The 18,468-nt window shown below is 37.8% G+C and overlaps 1 protein-coding gene across 2 annotated transcripts in view; it reads right to left on the reverse strand.

Moving 5' to 3' along the window:
* Window positions 1–4,630: 4,630 nt before the first annotated feature.
* PELI2 (pellino E3 ubiquitin protein ligase family member 2) overlaps window positions 4,631–18,468 on the reverse strand; it is a 217,430-nt gene continuing 203,592 nt past the window's right edge. For both annotated transcript variants that reach the window (XM_073211192.1, XM_073211191.1), the window contains 2 exons: window positions 14,382–14,570; window positions 4,631–9,354 (listed from right to left, as the gene is read on the reverse strand). In XM_073211192.1, the coding sequence (XP_073067293.1) occupies window positions 8,788–9,354; window positions 14,382–14,570 (756 nt within the window). In that variant the 3' untranslated portion in view covers window positions 4,631–8,787. The remainder of the gene's footprint in view (window positions 9,355–14,381; window positions 14,571–18,468) is intronic.

Below are 18,468 nucleotides of genomic sequence, written 5' to 3' on the forward strand. Positions count from 1 at the left end.
TTCTGTTTTATAGATGAGGAAGTACTTGCCCATCCACTTAACCCAATGAATCTAAATAGTGAACATTTCTGCAGAATGTACATAGAAATCAGACTTTGGAATTTAAGTTTCCCCAAGATTTATTAGAAATACATCGCTAACTAGTAGGAACCCAAGGCCTATGAAATGTGCTGTGATGACACCAAGTTTGCTGATCCACAGCAGGTTTCCACATGTTGAATAACAATTTTGAGAACTCAGCAAGCCCCCCGAGTTATGTATAAATCTCATCTTTAACCCTAATTCCCTCAAACTAATCTGACAACTTCTGGAGATTTTTTCCCCCTGTAAGGTGGAAATGGTTAAGAGCATAAGCTAAAGAAATTGATGGTAAAGGATAGGGAATGAAGTTTAGAAAGGAGGCAATGGAGTTGAGTCAAGTCCATTCACATAAGAGAAAATGGAAGCTGGACTCAGAGGACAAGAAGAACCCTTGACCAGTAATGCCATCTGTTCCTGTGTCCATGTGAGGCTGTGTACCTCAAGTTTCCAGGAAACATGCTGGGTCAGCCAAAACCAGTAAATACAATAGGAATTCAGTCACTTGCACCACACAAGCATACAATCAATACAGATGTTTAGTTGAAGAATTTCTCAAAGCATGAACATGGATTACCTGCAAAGTCATCTAGGTTGTCTGTTCAAAGTGTAAATTCCTGGAGATACCTAGAAAACTAGAACATAATCAGCCTCTGACAATGCAGCTAAGGAATCTGTATGGTAAGTAAACAACTCAGGGCACTCTGCTGTAAGCTCAAGTTTGAGCCTGGAATTAGGCAAGAAAGAGTCCATTACTCCTCCTTTAAATAACAAGAATAACTGTAATATTCTTCAACTACAGTCTGTTTAGAAGACAAAAGAAGAAAGAAATGCTTCAGAATAGTGTATTTGGGCATTCTAATTCAAGTCCCATAATTGCCCAGGGGACACAACAACTTGAAAATAGTTTTCTCAGGCTTATAGCTTTGGCAGCCATTATCCACGGTCTCATTTCTCCAGCTCAGACACACCTTGTGCTCTGTAAGAGAGAACTTCCTTTTGCAGCTGTTTAATGAGAAACCTCCACGGACATACAAGTTATCCTTTTTTGCTCTGTTCTCAAAGCCACATTTCCAAACTTATATAAAAGAGTGTTTGTAATTAAATAACTATAAGACCAGAATGAAATTGAAGTCACAATTACAAATTCATATTTTTAAGTTCAGAAAGCTGTATCTCTAAATATTAACAGTGTTTATCTCTAAGTGGTGGAATTATAAATAGCTTTTATTCTTCATACTTACCAGGTTTTAAGTTTTTTATTATAGTCCTTGGTTTATATTTAGATTATAAAAGTTTTCATTCATAAAAATACTTTTCAAAGAAGGTGGATTTTGACACCTCAGAATAGCATTCTATTCTTTCACGAGCATTTTATTCTATATTTTCAGAAACAGCATTGTATTTCTACTTTTTCATCCTAATGGCAAATAAAGGAGGCAGTTAATCTTAAAAATATGAAGCTGTTCAAAGGACACCACCAGTAGAACAAAAAGACATCCTACAGTATGGGAGAATATATTCATAAATGACATATCTGATAAGGGGTTGACATCGAAATATGTAAGGAGTTCACGCACCTCAACAACCAAAAACCAAATAACCCAATTAAAAAATGGGCAGAGGATATGAACGGACACTTTTCCAATAAGAAATTCAGATGGTGAAAAGGCACACGAAAAGATGCTCCACATCGCTAATCATCAGAGAAATGCAAATTAAATCCACAATGAGATATCACCTCACACCACTTAGGATGACCACCATCCAAAAGACAAACAACAACAAATGTTGGTGAGGATGTGGAGAAAGGGGAACCCTCCGACACTGCTGGTGGGAATGTAAATTAGTTCAACCATGTGGAAAGCAGTATTTAGGTTCCTCAAAAAACTAAAAATAGAAATACCATTTGACTTAGGAATTCCACTCCTAGGAATTTACCCTAAGAAAACAGGATCACAGATTCAAAAAGACATATGCACCCCTATGTTTATCACAGCACTATTTAAAATAGCCAAGAAATGGAAGCAACCTAGTAGATGAATTGATAAAGAAGAGGTGGTGCATATACACAATGGAATATTATTCAGCCATAAGAAGAAAACAAATCCTACCATTTGCAACAATGTGGTTGGAGCTAGAGGGTATTACGCTCAGTGAAATAAGCCAGGTGGTGAAAGACAAGTACCAAATGATCTCACTCATCTATGGAGTGTAACAACAAAGCAAAAACTGAAGGAACAAAACAGCAGCAGACCCATAGAACCCAAGAGTGGACTAACAGTTACCAAAGGGAAAGGGAGTGAGGGCGGTGGATGGGTAGGAAGGAAGGGATAAGGGGATTAAGGGGCATTATGATTAGCACACATAATGTAGGTGGGGCACGGGGAAGGCAGTATAGCTCAGAGAAGACAAATAGTGACTCCATAGCATCTTAAAATGCTGATGGACAGTGACTCTAATGGGGTATGTGGTGTGGACTTGATAATGGGGGGAATGTAGTAACCACAGTGTTGCTGATGTGATTGTATATCAATGATACCTTAACAATAACTAAAAGAAGAATACGAAGCTGTTTCCAATCTTTCCAGCAGCCTTATGCTTAACAGCAAGTGGAAGAGTGATAAGAAGGAATGAGCTATGTTGTAATACTTTGGAAAACATCTCAAGGTAGGCAAAAATGGGAGAATCCTGAGTATTTTTATCTGAAGGACTAAGGTAGGGTACTGTATTTTAATTCCAGGATGCAAATTTTCACAATCTAACATCTTGAAATTTAGTGTCTTTAAATATCTGTTATGAGGTGTAGTTCACATACCATAAAAGTCACTCTTTTAGAGTAAAATTCAGTTTCATTTAGTGAATTCCCAGTTTGGCAACCATCACACTATCAAGTTTAGAACGTTTTCATCATGTAGTAGTCACTTCTTACTCTTCTCTCTTTCAACAACTGGCCACCATTAATCTACTTTCTGTGAATTGCCTATTTCTGAAATATAATATGTGACCTTTCATGTCTGACTTCAACATGTTAAGTTCATGCATGTTGTACTTCATTAATGTTCATAGTCAAATAATATTGTGTTGCATAGATGTATCTATTTTGTTAATGCATTCATCAGTTGGGACTTTTGGGCTGGTTCTCCTTTTTGGTTACTGTCAATAATGCCACTATGAACATTTTTGTACAAGTTTCTGTGTGAATGTTTTCAATTCTCTTGGGCACATATCTAGAAGTGAAAATACTGGGTCATGTGCTATTTTACTTTTTGAAGAACTGCCAAATTATTTGTTCTGAAGTGGTTGCACCAATTTACAATCCCACCAACAGTGTGTGAGGGTTCCAATTTTTCAACACATTGTCAACACTTGTTACTATCTTTACTTTAGCCATCATAGTGGACATAAAACCATATCTCATGGTTTTAATTTGCATTTCTCTGATGCCTAATGATGTTGGGAATCTTTATGTGCATATTGGTCATTTGTACCTTCTTTGGAAAAATACTAAAATCTTTTGACTTTAAAGTTTATCTTTAAATGTCATTTTTATTGATGAGTTGTATGAGTTCTTCATATATTCTGGATGTCTCTTTTCAGTTTTCTAATTTCCAAATAGTTCTCCCATTTTTTTACTTTCTTCACAGTATTCTTTGATTCACATTTTAATATTGAAGTCCAATTTATTTTTGTTGCTTGTGGGTTATTTTTGAAGAAATCATTGGCTAATCCAAGGTCACATAGGTTTTCCTCTAAGAATTCCATAGTTTTAGTTCTCTGATCCATTTGGGGGTAATTTTTATATATTGTGTGAGGCAGAGATCCAACTTCGTTGTTTTGTAAGTGGGTATCTAGTTATCACAGCTCTGTTTGAAAATACTATTCTTACCTCATTGAATAGTCTTAGTACACTTGTCAAATGGGATGTATCTCACAATCGCAACTATGTTTTTCTGTAACAGCACATTTTAAAATTCATAGCATCTTACTAGCTTTGACAAAGTATTGGAACACTTAACTCCTGAAATAAAAACCTATATAAATGTGTGGTGGTTTTGGGGAAATGAAAAATCTATTTCTCTAAAATCGATTTCAATGCTAAGATTCTTGAATATCAATGTGATGAAAAAAGCCAAATACATATATTTTCTTATGAAAGACATTAGTTTAAGGCTTGAAGGCTTACACACCAATCCTTTTGTTGAAACTGAATGAGTATTGTCACAGAAGTAGCAATATGACTATAATGCTCATGAAGGAAATCCATTAATTCTATAAACCAGATTAAATTTTCCTAGAATTTAGATTTGACAGTGATGTAATGTCACAAGAAATAGTAATATAAACACCAAAGAAATTTTTTAAATAAAAAAATTAAGGGAATTTTCAGAATCCAGATTTAAACATATATTGTGCAGAATATTAAACAATAAGATCAACTGGGATCAATTTGGAAGTTTGAGAAATGCAAAAATCAAGACTAGTTTTGTATCAGCTTCCTACTGAGTGTCCTGATGAACCCAATGATAGCCACAGAGTCTGAAGACAATGATTCACAAACATACTGAGATCCATTTAATAGTTTTTGAAGATTTTTCCTGTAAAATGGCTTGTATTTCCACAGGTACAATAGTGAAGAAATAAACTTTTCAATTTGACATGAAATATAAAAGAACAGTTTTACAAATATATCCATAAAATTTAACTGCTTTTAACACTATACATGGTAAATATGACCACCCTCTTAACTTCTAGACTATGTAGTACAGAAAAACAATCTGTCATCTCAGTTAAAAGGAACAACTTCCCTTCATCAACTTTACTTTTGTTTAGAAACAGTTAAGTAGAACTGGAAAAATATTTGCTTTTCCTTATCTTCCTCTATAAATTCTTCACAGGATGAAAATTTACTTGAGAGGATGTAAGTTTTACTAAAAAGAAATACTGAACCTTCTTTTGTTTTACTACTTCAATAATGCTTGCATTCTTTTAAAAACATCCTGAAGTCTCATTGGCCTATGACTGGGTCCTAAAGAAATGATAATAGAACTGTGCTCTATTGCCAGCACTGAAGGAGGAATGTCGGGCCCTCAGCCCATGAAGGCTAAATCATGGAGATATAAGATTGACAGCCAAGGGAACAGAGCTGGGTCTGGCTTACAATGAAGGTTCTGTGGTTTGTCTATCAGAAATTCCACCATTAGAAAACAAGATCGCATGAAGATACCTAGTTCTCAGCATTAACAACGCTGTGATCACACATCCTTCCATGCAAATCCGAAGAAGAGAATGGCTTTAAAAAAGAAGTTGGTTGAAATATGGAACTGTAGGTAATGATCCTGTAATCTATGTTAAATTGAGGAGAAAACATGCTCCTTTTAAACTCTCAAAAGTGCCAAATAACAATACTGAGCTCTCAAATAGCAGGGGTTTGAGTTCATGTAAGCAAAAATAAAGCATTGAAGCTTTATGAAGAAAAGAGTTCTCCTCGACTTTCCTAATACAATATATGTAATAACTTCCCTACTGATACTGGAAATAAATTCTACTACAATCATGTATGCCAGTTCCTGGCATATTTCTGCATTCAGATTCATTAGTCTCCTTAACGGAGCCCTTCAGTTTTCCAATGGCTTTCTCCTTTCTTTAAACCCTAACCCTGGAATTTTATAACCAGTTATACCACATGGCTTCCCTGAGGCACAAAGGTACCAAACCCTATAATTAAGTATTGAGGAATGATATATATATGCTATTTATATTAAAATTAAAAATTTTGGGGGGCCACAGTTAGAAAAAAAGAAACTCACAAACCCAGGAAACTTAATACTTACTCTGCAGTGTGAACTGTAGCCCTTTTTGCAGAAAGGGGAACCAAATAAGGGGAATGTTGAATTTGTAACATGCATGACCTGGCACCATTGATTATTAATAATAAAAAAATTCCAGACTAGAAAAATATTCAGAGTGTATCCATCCACTCTGAATTTTTCTTTTTTTTTTTTTTGGTAGTAAAGTGACATAAACTGAAAAAAATGGGAATACATTGCTGGGGCTTCACTTCTGGAAACCTATTCACAAAAGGCATTTTGGTCAGACTGAGATCAAGATAACTGGTCAGCAATTTCTTATGTGTACACGTAGGGGAGTGGGACTCACCCTTCAGTGTGATGGCAGCAAGACATAAAAACAAAAGTGACCTCTGAGAAATCACTTGTTCTGAACTATAGAGTTCTTTATTCTTACAAACTAAATTGCTCTCACCTCCGGAAAAAAAAAACTCATTAGCCAAATTACAAGGGGATCTTCCTGGAAATGGCCAAGATGAACATGGGTTCTTTTCTGCAGATTTGCCACCTCCGTGTGGTGCCTTAGGTAAGCTGGGAGAGGACCTCACTTGGAAGTCAAGGAAAAGAGGTGCTGATAGAGGGCAGTACCCGTACCCTGTACCCCTTCCAAGAGCTTGGGAATTTATTAGCCAAATTACAACTTAGCTATCTGAGTTTACTGAAAGTCAGAAACTTTTCAGGTTGGAAGGTAACTATATTTTGGGGTGTATGTTGCATGTAGAACTATAGACCTTGAGCTACAATAGTCCTTGAAAGGGAATTAGATGATAACTTTCCTGAAAAAAAAAAAATGTTTTTGCTAGGTAAAATCCAGCCTTTCTAGATGCAAGACCATTTATTTACCTCACAGGATGCTTTTAGGGTATCAAGACTCCCTAAACCCAGACAGCAAGAAAAGGGACCCTGTGCTGCCTTTATCACTGTGGAACCCCAAGCAGCAAAGGCTGAAAAGAGAGGCTGTCAGTAAAAGCTAACCATTGGAGACTGGCTAGATCAAAAGGCATCCGATGTCTTATTCTAGGCAACTGCATGGCTCTCTTTCATTTTCTGCCTGCAGGTAGGTAAAATGCCAATGAAGGGACTGTTGTTGGATTTTCACATCACTTAAAAATTACCAGAACAAAAATGCCTCATCCTAAACAGTTATCTCCACTGAAAGTAAAGCTACTTTAACATGGAGAGGCTGAACATTTTATGTACTAAGTCAAATTAAGCAGTGGCCATCAAGAGTAATATATATCTTAATGTATCTTATCACTTTAAGGGAAAGGACATTCAAAATGGGTTAGAACGACTGAAAATAAGCAAAATATTTGCTGGTAAGCAAAACATGGAAAAACCAATTCAAATACGGATACAGTATATTAGAATCATATAAATTATATATCTTTATGGAGGTTAAAAAATGTAGGACAGATCTGCAATGGTTGATTTACGAGGCTGTTAGTTTAAATAAATACTTGCCCCACGTGGTGGAGATCTACTCCCTCTCAGCCAGCCCTGGCAGTCTCATGTCCTAAAGGATCTTTACATTCTGGAAGAGTAATACTACTGGTACCGAGCACAGAGAATGAGCATCCAAGAATTATTATTCCAAATGAAATGAAACTAACAGAGAGGAATGGTGGAGCTCATATGAAATTCTGATTTAATTATTCCTCAGTAAACACTCATTTGCTCTCTTGAAATCAGGAATTTCAAATTATCTCTGCAGATGTACCACTTGGTGTTGTGTATATCTAATGATCACATTTAAATTTAGTTTGATTTGCAAACATTTTCAAAATTTACAAGGCTCCATAAGCTGCAAGAGAAGGTGACAGATGGCAGAAAGGGAGTGAACAAAAACGACTGTAGCATTGTGTCATGTTGCTTTAGGCTTGCAATATTTTGCCTTTCTTAAGAAAGAAAAAAACCTTATGAAACCCCCACAAGTGATTCTGAAAAGTAAAATCTGATGTTTAATCACTCTTAAATCTTAAACAATTCAGTAAGCAAATAAATAAACTTGAGCTTATAGTACCTAGGCCAGGTTTCTGCTGCAGTAATCACCCAGAGTTAATGAATTTTTAAGAGGTGCTACATTTGAATCTAACAGTTTTAACCACACAAGGTGCATATCAGGGAAAGACCATATTAGACAGAAGTCACAAAAGGCCGACTAAAAAGTTATGGAAGATTCTTTGTTTGAAATGTTAAGGTATTTGATGGATGTGTGTATAAAGTAATTCAATTTCTCTGAAGCTAAAAGAAGAAAACATGACAGCATATGAATGCTCTAATCCCCCCCCAAGAAAAATATATCCAAAAAATCCCCCAGATTTTAAAATAACCGCCTGTGCCTAAGGTTATATCTTGTGCACCAACCACGTATTATAGGGCCGCTCCTTTGGTTTCGGTCAGATTCTAGCCTATATCAAGTACTTCCAGACACTGCATGTCTTTCAGTTACACTTACATCACACAGCATGGAAGGTTGCACATTAAGAGCCAACAACTTTTGAATAAATTTTTTCTACAGTGGTAAAATAAGATATAAAGTCTTGTCCAAATTTACAAAGGAAAACACTTGTTTAAAAATCCAAGGTTAAAATAAAAGCACGGCATTTTAAATCCAATTACTACAAAGATATTATGGTTTAATCAAGCAGATTTCAATGACAATGCTGTTGTTCTGAGCATGCAACACACCACTGGCATCTTCTGTTCCTGGCATATTTCATCACTGTGCCCCATCTTTTTTCCCAGCCTCAGGACCCCCTCCATTAATAAACAGCATTATAAAAAGGTAAAATCTAGAGTTAGTGGCAAAATCTTCACAGTAACTTGTTAATTAAATTGTAGATGGCTGTTAAGGGCATCAGTCAACTGGCCCTTGGAAAATTAATTTGATGCAGTTCTGTTCCCCAGCCAGCTGTGTGGCACAGAAAGGGCAGGCAGCATGAAATGCGTGAGTTCCATGAGGCAACGGAATCTGAGACCAATATTTTGCAGACTTCTCTGAGCACACGTGTCCACAAGGTGTAAAAGCATGAGTTGGTGGTCCTGCATCTACATAAAACCCTGCCTCGCAGCCAAGCCAGAGAGGTACGTAGGGGCCCACAGTCCTGCACATGGGACACTCCCTCTCGTTGGCCTCAGTGTCGCTCCGATGACCCCAGTTGTGGTACCCGTGCACATGGCCACAGCTGAGGTATGCCCAGGGCTGCTTCTCCTCTACCACCTCTTTCCTGTTGATGCTGGGGAAGGCCAAGGTATTGAGCCCTACAGGACACTGCGGCCGGGCGGCATTGATCTCCTGACGGAGGGCTTCAATGTGTTTCTGAGTTGGAGTGTGAAAAAGGCCATCAGCTGTTCTCCAGAGAAGAGTGGCCCCACACAGGTCAATGAGGGAGCCATCCTGCAGGACGTTGGTCTCACTTTCCACCTACAAGTTTGACAGACATGCCTTTAAAAGCAAAATTCAGCAAATTATGCCAACATTCTTTCCTCTCAAAATAAACAAAAATCATCTTTCAAGTAAACACAGGGAAAAGTTTATTACAATGCCTCCAAAAAACAGGACTCAGGGAGTAACTTAGCCTCCCTGAGACCCCATCGTCTATTTGAACACTGGATTTAATACACATACAATATACACAAAGTCCTCAGTGCAAATACATCTAGCTTTACCTGTTCCATGAATGTAGTGGTTATTTTAATAAACTTCACAAATCTTCTTAAAGTCTTATTTTTCCTCAATAACACAATTACTCCTTGATCTCAAGGGACAGGAAATAGCCTACTGGCCTATCCAGGGAAGGCTCATTCACCTCAAACAGAGCCAATCCAGGAGACCCTTGTGGATCCAGCAGTAACTGCAGAAGTAGTCCAATGACACCCCTGCTGACCCTTAGTTCATACGATCCATCATTTAATTCCTAAGGGTTGGAGTGGAAGTGTTCACAGTCAGCCTTCATTTTCAAAGGCTGGCTATGCCCCGTACACCATGTGCTTACAGGACTGATTAGAGTTGATGAGAAGTACAGCTAAACATGGTCAACAGGAATGAGATCACTACCTCCAAGTGCCACAAGTGTTCTAAGTCCTGTGGGTACAAGTTCTATAAAACTTCGCCTTCATCCTGAAGAGTCATGTTCTCTAGTAGCAGGAGGCAGACATCCTGGAGCCTGGAGCCAGCGAAGGTCAATGAGGTGCTGAAGGGGCTGTGTGAGGCCACATCACCACAGGGGCGCAGAGCATGGGCTCCTGAGCTTCCTGCTCTGGTTTGAATCCCAGCCCTGTCACTTATTGGCTTCTATGACCTTGGGCAATTACTTAAGCACCCCATGCCTCAGTTTCCCCTTCTGCAAAGTGAGATAAGGAGACTGTGAAGGTTAAATAACGTAATACGAATAACTTTCTTAAAACATTGTCTGGCTTGCAGTAAGCACTAGTTAATGTTTGCTATTCCTTTGATGATGATAGTAGGTCAGAAATGGTTTTTAAGAAGGGTTTCCCTTGAACAGAGATTTGAAAAAGATGTTAGGAGTCGGTGTGTGGGATAGAAGACATACCTGAAAGAAGCACAAGAAGGAATGTGCATTCAAGGGGCAACAAGGAGTTCGAAAGATTCAACAGACAGCTGAAAATGGCTGGATGGAGCCCATATGTTGGGGGGCAGAGCAAGAGACTCTGGCTGCAATTTTGGCTTCATATACCCAAAGGGGATCAGCGGTGAGTTTTAGGCAGCTATAGAAGAACAGGTTTGCCTTTCCAAAAGGTCATACCCAGAAGTGTGAAGAATGGGTTGGATGGGTGTAAGACAAGAGGTGAGGAGACACAGAGGTTCTGTCTCCAGTGCACCCTGACAAAAGTACCAGCGGGAACAGACAAGAGGACAGGTACTGAACAGGAGGAATTAGACCTGGCAGCCCTTAGCTCCTGATTTGAGGAAAAAACACTTTTATGTATTTGGCTTTCCTGTGTATTGAGAATGGGGCTTCCCACCAACAGGGAATATAGGAAAAATGACAGATTTGAGGAAAAGACAGTTAGTCTGGTTTGGGGGTATAGAATCGGAGTGTTGTGCAGTGTGAGAGGTGGTAATGCACAGAAGGCACACGTGACTGCAGCTTGGGTGACAGACCTGGCTTAGGGAAGCATGTCTGGGATTTATCACCGAAGAGAAGCCCCGCGAGTGGGTGAGACTGCCCAGGCAGTGTCCTGGGCATGGTGGCAGAGAAGGCCAAGGACAGAGCCAGGAGCACAGCCCACCAAGGCTGGGGCAGAGGAAAAGAACTGTGTAAAGGGAAGAGAGGTATGTGTGGGAGGAGAAAAATTGTGTCACTCTTTGGCTCAAGGGACTTGGCTGGCTCTGCACTGTTCTCAGGATCAAGCTCAAACTTAAAAGTTCATTCACTGTGTGGCCAGTTGACATGAGCATGAATGAAGGCCACCCTACGCCAAGGATGCTGTGTTTGAGCCTGTATGCACACTCTTGGAATGCCCACAGACACACTCACAAGTACCCTCTGTCTAGCATTCTCTGTCACAGTACACCCAGCCCAAGTCTGGCAAACTCCCACACCCACCCCACTGGCCTGGGAAACTCTGCCCCATCATTCAGGTCTCACTCGGATGTCACTTTGCCTGGAGTTTTCCTTTAATGAAGAAAGCAGCCCCTCCCTAATAATAAAGAACCAAATATTGCTAGTTAAAAAAAGTTAAGGTCCCAAGAAAATGATAAAGCGTACTCTTGGAAAGGACAAACAGGTGACCCTGAGCCCTTTCAAGTGGCCTTTTTAAAGTCTGAAGTTCCCTCCTCACCCCACCCCCACACTGAGTACCCCATGGTCTCCTGCCTGGTACCCTGACCTGACAGGGCATCCTGAGGCTCCCTTCCCTTCTGACACAGGTCACTCTCAGAGAAGGTCTCATCTCAGCCTGCACCTGTGCTGAGAACTCTGATGTGGTGAGAAAGTGGGATCTGGTAGTGGCCATCCTGTGGAACAGCCCTTTCTTTCCTTCCTACAGGGAAGTTCTTGGTAAAAACACCTTATCACAAATTTGGGTCTATGGTCTGTTACAGTAATATTATAAAGTGTTATCAACAAGATAAAGGAACAGGACGGAATTCAAAGTTTATTTGCCTGTTTTGTTTTTTGTTTTTATTCAGGGGGTTAAGCTCCTGGAAAGGCATATCCTCCACATTTAATTAATTATGTTCATCAAATACAAAGTACCAAGGCTCTATCACACTTGGTGCAATGATGAGACCATGGCAATTTGCTGTTAACAACACATCAGTATATACTGATTCACATTTAATGCTGAGTAAAATATTAATACAAAACCTTTTATCAGCACAAGCTTCACACTGAGGAGGCATCTACTACTTTAATAAAAAACAAACATCTGGACTTCTAGAAGATCACTGTATTCTCCAAACTTTTATGATGAATTACAAAAGAGTACTGCCAGAGACTGCTCCCAAAATCTAATCTCCAGATAGACAAAATTTATATCAAATGCTACCAGCAACATGTACAGGGACAAAGTGTCATAAACTGAAACAGAAGCTCAAAGAATCAGTAGGTTTTCAACTTGGACAAACTGTTTTCCAGGTAAACAGGGAGTGGGGGTCCAGGGGAGGATGGGTCCTTTCATCCCCACAGTATCTCCCACAAACCCAAGATCAGATTGACAGAAGCCTGGAAACCTTTATTGTTGGCCAGGTCAACTATACACTATCAAACAGAACAACACAACTTTATGTAATCTAAGGGACTAACTCCAAAATTAGTCTATAATGCAACGCATTAACACAAGCTCTTCCTGGATTTCTTTTCAGTAACACCATAAACTTCTCTGGCTCACACAGCTGCCTGAGCTGAGTCAATGCACAATCACCAGGCGGGCAACACTCATCCTGTGATGTGCCCTCCTGGACAACCAGTCCTTGGCGGATTCCCATGTATACTTCACAGTGACCCAGGGAGGCCAATGCTCCTGTGTAAACAGTCCCAGGTGACACCCCGGTGTTACTCCCCACAAGATGGTACTGAGTACCAGTGTAGAGTCCAGACCCTGAATCAGGAAGCCCTGAGTCTTAATCTCATGTGCTGCCACCTCCTAACTCCATGGCATTGGGCAATATTTAACTTCTCTGTGACACACCTTCCTCATCCATAAACTGAGGATGATTTCACTTCCCTGACAAGGTTTCTGTGTACGTTAAATGAGCTAATTCAGCGCCTGCACCCAGCAAGCATTTACTCACCGTTTACTGTTGCTATTCTAATGATGAATAACAGTTTGGCCAACTTAGGTCAGTTTTGCAAAAAATCACCTTAGAATCACAAACAAAAAAACTGCTTTCACATTCTCTTTCCTATTTACAATCTCCTGAAAAGTATTTAAACCAAGTTTATTGAGTTAGCTTAGCTTTTCTTAGGAAGCGCTTCTTATATTCACTCTGTTATGATGCTCCAAGGCTGGGCTTTACTATAAAATGCAAAGGCTGTATCTGTAGCTCAATAATGGTGTAAAATAGAAATAAAAATAAAAATAACAATGCTCCAAAAATAAACATCCAGTAGAGAATAGCAAACCAGGTTAGTAAAACAGTCCACCATTTTTTCTCTCTTAGAAATATTTAGTTATCATCTTGCTGAAAAATGTTAGATCACTATGTGCTTTTCTATGGGGGTTTTGAAGAAAACATTTGTTCTCTCTTAGTCTAACTTCTACCTAGCAATTAATTAGAATTACCAGAGTGGAAAGTTCACTGAGAACCTTTGGTCTGTGCAAGATCAGAAACCCTAAGCTTCTCATTGAAGGGACTGTAATTGTTCTCCATAGGAGAAAGGGTTAAAAAAACCAACTGCTTTATTTGGGATCAGTAGTAATATTTATAGGAAAATATTAACATGTCAAGTCAATGCACCATATGAATTATTTCAAGTAAAAAGCTTTAGCTATGATTTGGTGAATTAATTATATAGGGAATATGCATTTGTTTCTTACTATGAAGTCAAGAAAAGCTAACTTAGTTATCTTTTAGTTCCAGGAAGTCTACTATATAATTCTGTAATTCATAATTTTCATTAATTAGTTGTTGGGCTGTTCAGGATTTTTCTAAATAAGCAAAGTTTTACACTAAAAATATATTCACTCTTCTTAAAGTGAATTTAAGTACAATTTGTGGTGAAGAACATCATGAAAGATTATGCTCTTGAAGTAAGGAACAAAAAGATCATTTTCTTCTACCATGGGAAAAGCTTAATCACATTAAAGGCAATAGGCTCATTTCCCTCTTATTTTTGTAAGTAACTACAGAATTCTCATTCTCCTGGGTCAGTGGTACATAGCACTTGCACCTGTACTAAGGTTTTGAATTTCAGAGGAAGAAAATGACAGGCCTTAAGTTAATTTTTATACTATAGTACATTTTCCAGAGTGAAGTCTACTCACCAGCTTTCCCCTTTGCTGGGCCGACCTGGTTTCTCTCAAGGTGTACACATCTCCACAGACAGAGATCTCCCGCCAGACACCAGGCTGGGACTCTTCAGTGAAGCCCCCTCTTGGATGCATCACCAGGACACCATTAGTAGTGAGCCCATCCATGTGGCCATCGGGATTTTTCCATTTTGCTGCTTTTTCCTAGAGAGCAGACCACAGAACAGAAAAAGTACTTAAAACGAAGGGATTCTATAATCTCTTTAAAATATTAGGTAGGAGCAGAGAAAAGTGATGCATTTTCATTTCCTATTTAAAGCTAATAATCAAAAAGACAAAATATGCAATTATTCCAACAATATGAAAGAAGTGCTAAAATGGATGAATGACTTATCACTGGATATGCATTCATCTGAGAAGATATTATATTCATCTCAGAAGCCTAAAAACAGAAAGGAAGAAAAGATCCTGATGGCTTGGCCTCTCCTTCAGAGATTCTTTTAAAATCCCCCAGGAGATTACAGGAATCTACTATGTGCTGTTCATTTCTATTTGTGCAATGTCTTCATCCTATTAGGTACAAATGCTTTATATGCACTCATTATCTGGGAAGTATATAGAAGGAAGAAGGAAAAAAAGAATTTTTATTGAAATACAAAATTTCAAAAATTGTTAAGCTAACAAGTTGTGGCCACTGTATTTTCATACAAATCAATGTTTATATCTTCAAAGATGGAAGGCAAAGGAAGCTTGATATAATAGCAGGACAGACACTTTTGGAAAAAGAAACAATGAGAGAGAAACTAACCAAAAGGCAAGTGATAAGATGGCAGTAGTCAATGCTTGCATATTAGTAATAAACTTAAATGTAAATGGATTAAATTCACCAATCAAAAGGAACAGAGTAGCTGAATAGATAAAACACAAGACACAACTATATGCTGCCTATGGGAGACACATCTCAACTCAAAGAAACTTAAGGCTCAAGCAGAAAGGATGGAAGATATTCCAAGCAAATGGAATTCACAAGAAGGGAGGTAGAGCCATACCTACAGCAGACAAAATAAACTTCAAGCCAAAGAAGGTTAACAAAAGGCAAAGAATGTCCTTATAGAGTGATAATGAGGTCAGTACATCAAAATGATATGACGATCATAAATGTACACACCTCAACACCCAAGCACTTAATTATATTAGGCAAATAAAAACAGATCTAAGGGAGAAATAGACAACAATACAATAATTGTAGGAGACTTCAGTGCCCTACTATCAGTAGTAGATAGATCATCCATACAGAACATAAACTAGGGAACACTGGAATTGAACCATTTATTACAAATGGATTTACTAGACATCTACAGAACATCCCATCCAACATCACAAGAATACAAATTCTTCTCGAGTGCACATGAAACACTCTCCAGGGCAGGCTGTATGATAGGCTACAAAAAAATCTCAGCAAATTTAAGAAGACTGAAATCATACTATCTTTCTCTGAACACAGTGGTATGAAATCAGTAAGAGGAATATGAGATCATCAAATATGTGAAAACTGAACACAATTATACACAACTACTGGGTCAGAGAAGAAATAAAAAGGGAAATAAAAAATTATCTTGAAACAAATGAAAATAGAAATGCAACATCTCCAATGTTGTGGGACTCAACAAAAGCAGTTCTGAATGAAATGTTTAGAGCAATAAATACATATATTAAGGAAGCAAAACAATCTCAAATAAATAACATAACTTTACCCCTTAAGGAACTAGAAAAAGAAGAACAAATTAAACCCAAGTTAGTAGAAGGAAGGAAATATAAAGATCAGGGTGGAAATAAATGAAAGAGAGCCGAAAAACAATAGAAAGGATCAAGACTAAAAGCTGGTTCTTCAAAAAGATAAATGAAATTGACAAACCTTTAGCTAGCTAAGAAAAAAAAGAAGACCCAAATAAATAAAATCAGAAATGAAAGAGGAGGCATTACAATGCATTACAATTGGCACTACAGAAATATACTGAATCATAAAGAGACTGCTATGAGCAATTATATGCCAACAAATTATATGACCTAGAAGAAAGGAATACCATTTCTAGAAACACACATCTTAACAAGACTGAGTTAGGAAGAGAGAAAAAAATCTAAACAGACCAATAATGAGTGAAGAGATTGAATCAGTGATCAAAAAACTGTCAGAGAAAACTCCAGGACCTGATGGCTCCCCTGGAGAAATCTACCAAACATTTAAAGAAGAATTAACACCAATTCTCTTCAAACTTTTCCAAACTATCAAGGAGGAAGGAACACTTTCAAACTAATTTTACAAGGCCAGCATTACTTTGATATGAAAACCAGATAAGGATACCACAAGAAAACTCTAGACCAATATCCCTGATGAATATAGATGCAGAAATGCTTAAAAAATTAGCAAACTGGATTCAATAACACATTAGAAGTGTTATACACCACAAATCCTTAAATCCTCAATGTCCTTATATCCATGACATCCCAGGATATTGTGGGATTTATCCCTGGGATGCAAGGATGGTTCAACATGTGCAAACCAATACAAAGAGAAAAATCACATGTTCATATCAATGATACAGAAAAAGATTTTGACAAAACACAACATCCTTTCATGATAAAAACCCTTGACAGACTGGGCATAGAAGGAACATACCCTCAACATGATAAAGGCCATATATAACAAACCTACAGCTAACATATTCAATGGGGAAAAATTGAAAGTGTTTCCTCTAATATCAGGAACAAGACAAGGATATCTAATCTTACCACTCCTAATCAATATAGTACTGGAAGTCCTAGCTAGATCAATTAGGCAAGAAAAATAAATGAAAGGCATGTAAATCAGAAAGGAAAAAGTAAAATTGTTACCATTTGCTGATAAGACCTTATATATGGAAAACTCCAAAGAATCACTCAGAAATGGTTGGAATTTAATCACCAATTTCAGTAGAGGGATACAAAATCAACATAGAGAAATCAATTGCATTCCTTTACACTAATGATGAAACATATGAAAAAGAAACAAACTACTCCATTCTTAGTAGTATTAAAAACAATAAAATACTTAGGAATAAATTTAACAAAGGAAATATAAAAAGACCCATACAATGAAAACTACAAGACTTTGTTGAAAGAAAATGAAGATGAAAACAAATGTTCATGGATCAGAAGAATTAATATTGTTAAAATGGTATACTACTCAAAGCCATCTACAAATTCAATGCAAACCCCATCAAAATACCAAAAGCATTCTTCACAGAAATAGAACAATCCTGAAATGTGTGTGCAATCACAAAATATCTTGAATAGCCAAAAGCAATCCTGAGAAAAAAGAACAAAGACAGCGGTACCATGCTTTCAGATTTCAAAGTATACTACAAAGCTATAAAAAAAAACAGTGTGGTACTGGTACAAAAATAGACACACTAATCAATGGAAAAGCATAGAAAGCCCAGAATTAAATCCTGGTATATATGGTCAACTAACACTATTCAAGTGAGCTAAGAATACCCAGAGGAAAGAATAGTCTCTTCAAAAAATAATGCTGAGAAAACTGTCAAAACACATGCAGAAAAATGAAACTGGACCTCTCATGTCATGCTACTCACAAAGATTAACTTAAAGTGGATCAAAGATTTAAACATAATTCCTGAAACCATAAAACCAGAAAAAAATGTAGGGAGTGGCTGTGTTTCCATTTTGTGCCTGGAATGGTCACTGCAGGTACTACTCCTTGTGTGTGTGCACTGCAATTACATGCAGATTTCCCTTTCCTCATTATGCCAGACCTCTTCATTTTTTACTCCAAAAAGCTATAATTTGGCTTTTCTTTTGATGCTTAGTTTTATATAAGGGCATGTTACATTTAACCTGAGGGCTTGATGTTGTCAAATCTGGCAGTAAAACCCAAGAGAAATCACTTAAAAAGTTCTTGAAAATAAAAGAAGGAAATGAAAAAAACAGTTGGTGCAAGGTTGAGCATGTTTTGATGAGATTAACTGCATTGTTGATGGGAATGTAAATTAGTCCAACAACTACTGAAAATAATATGGAGGTTCCTCAAAATTTTTAAAATAGT

Source organism: Manis javanica, chromosome 8 (genome assembly GCF_040802235.1).
Source record: "Manis javanica isolate MJ-LG chromosome 8, MJ_LKY, whole genome shotgun sequence".
Classification (NCBI taxonomy): Eukaryota; Metazoa; Chordata; class Mammalia; order Pholidota; family Manidae; genus Manis; species Manis javanica.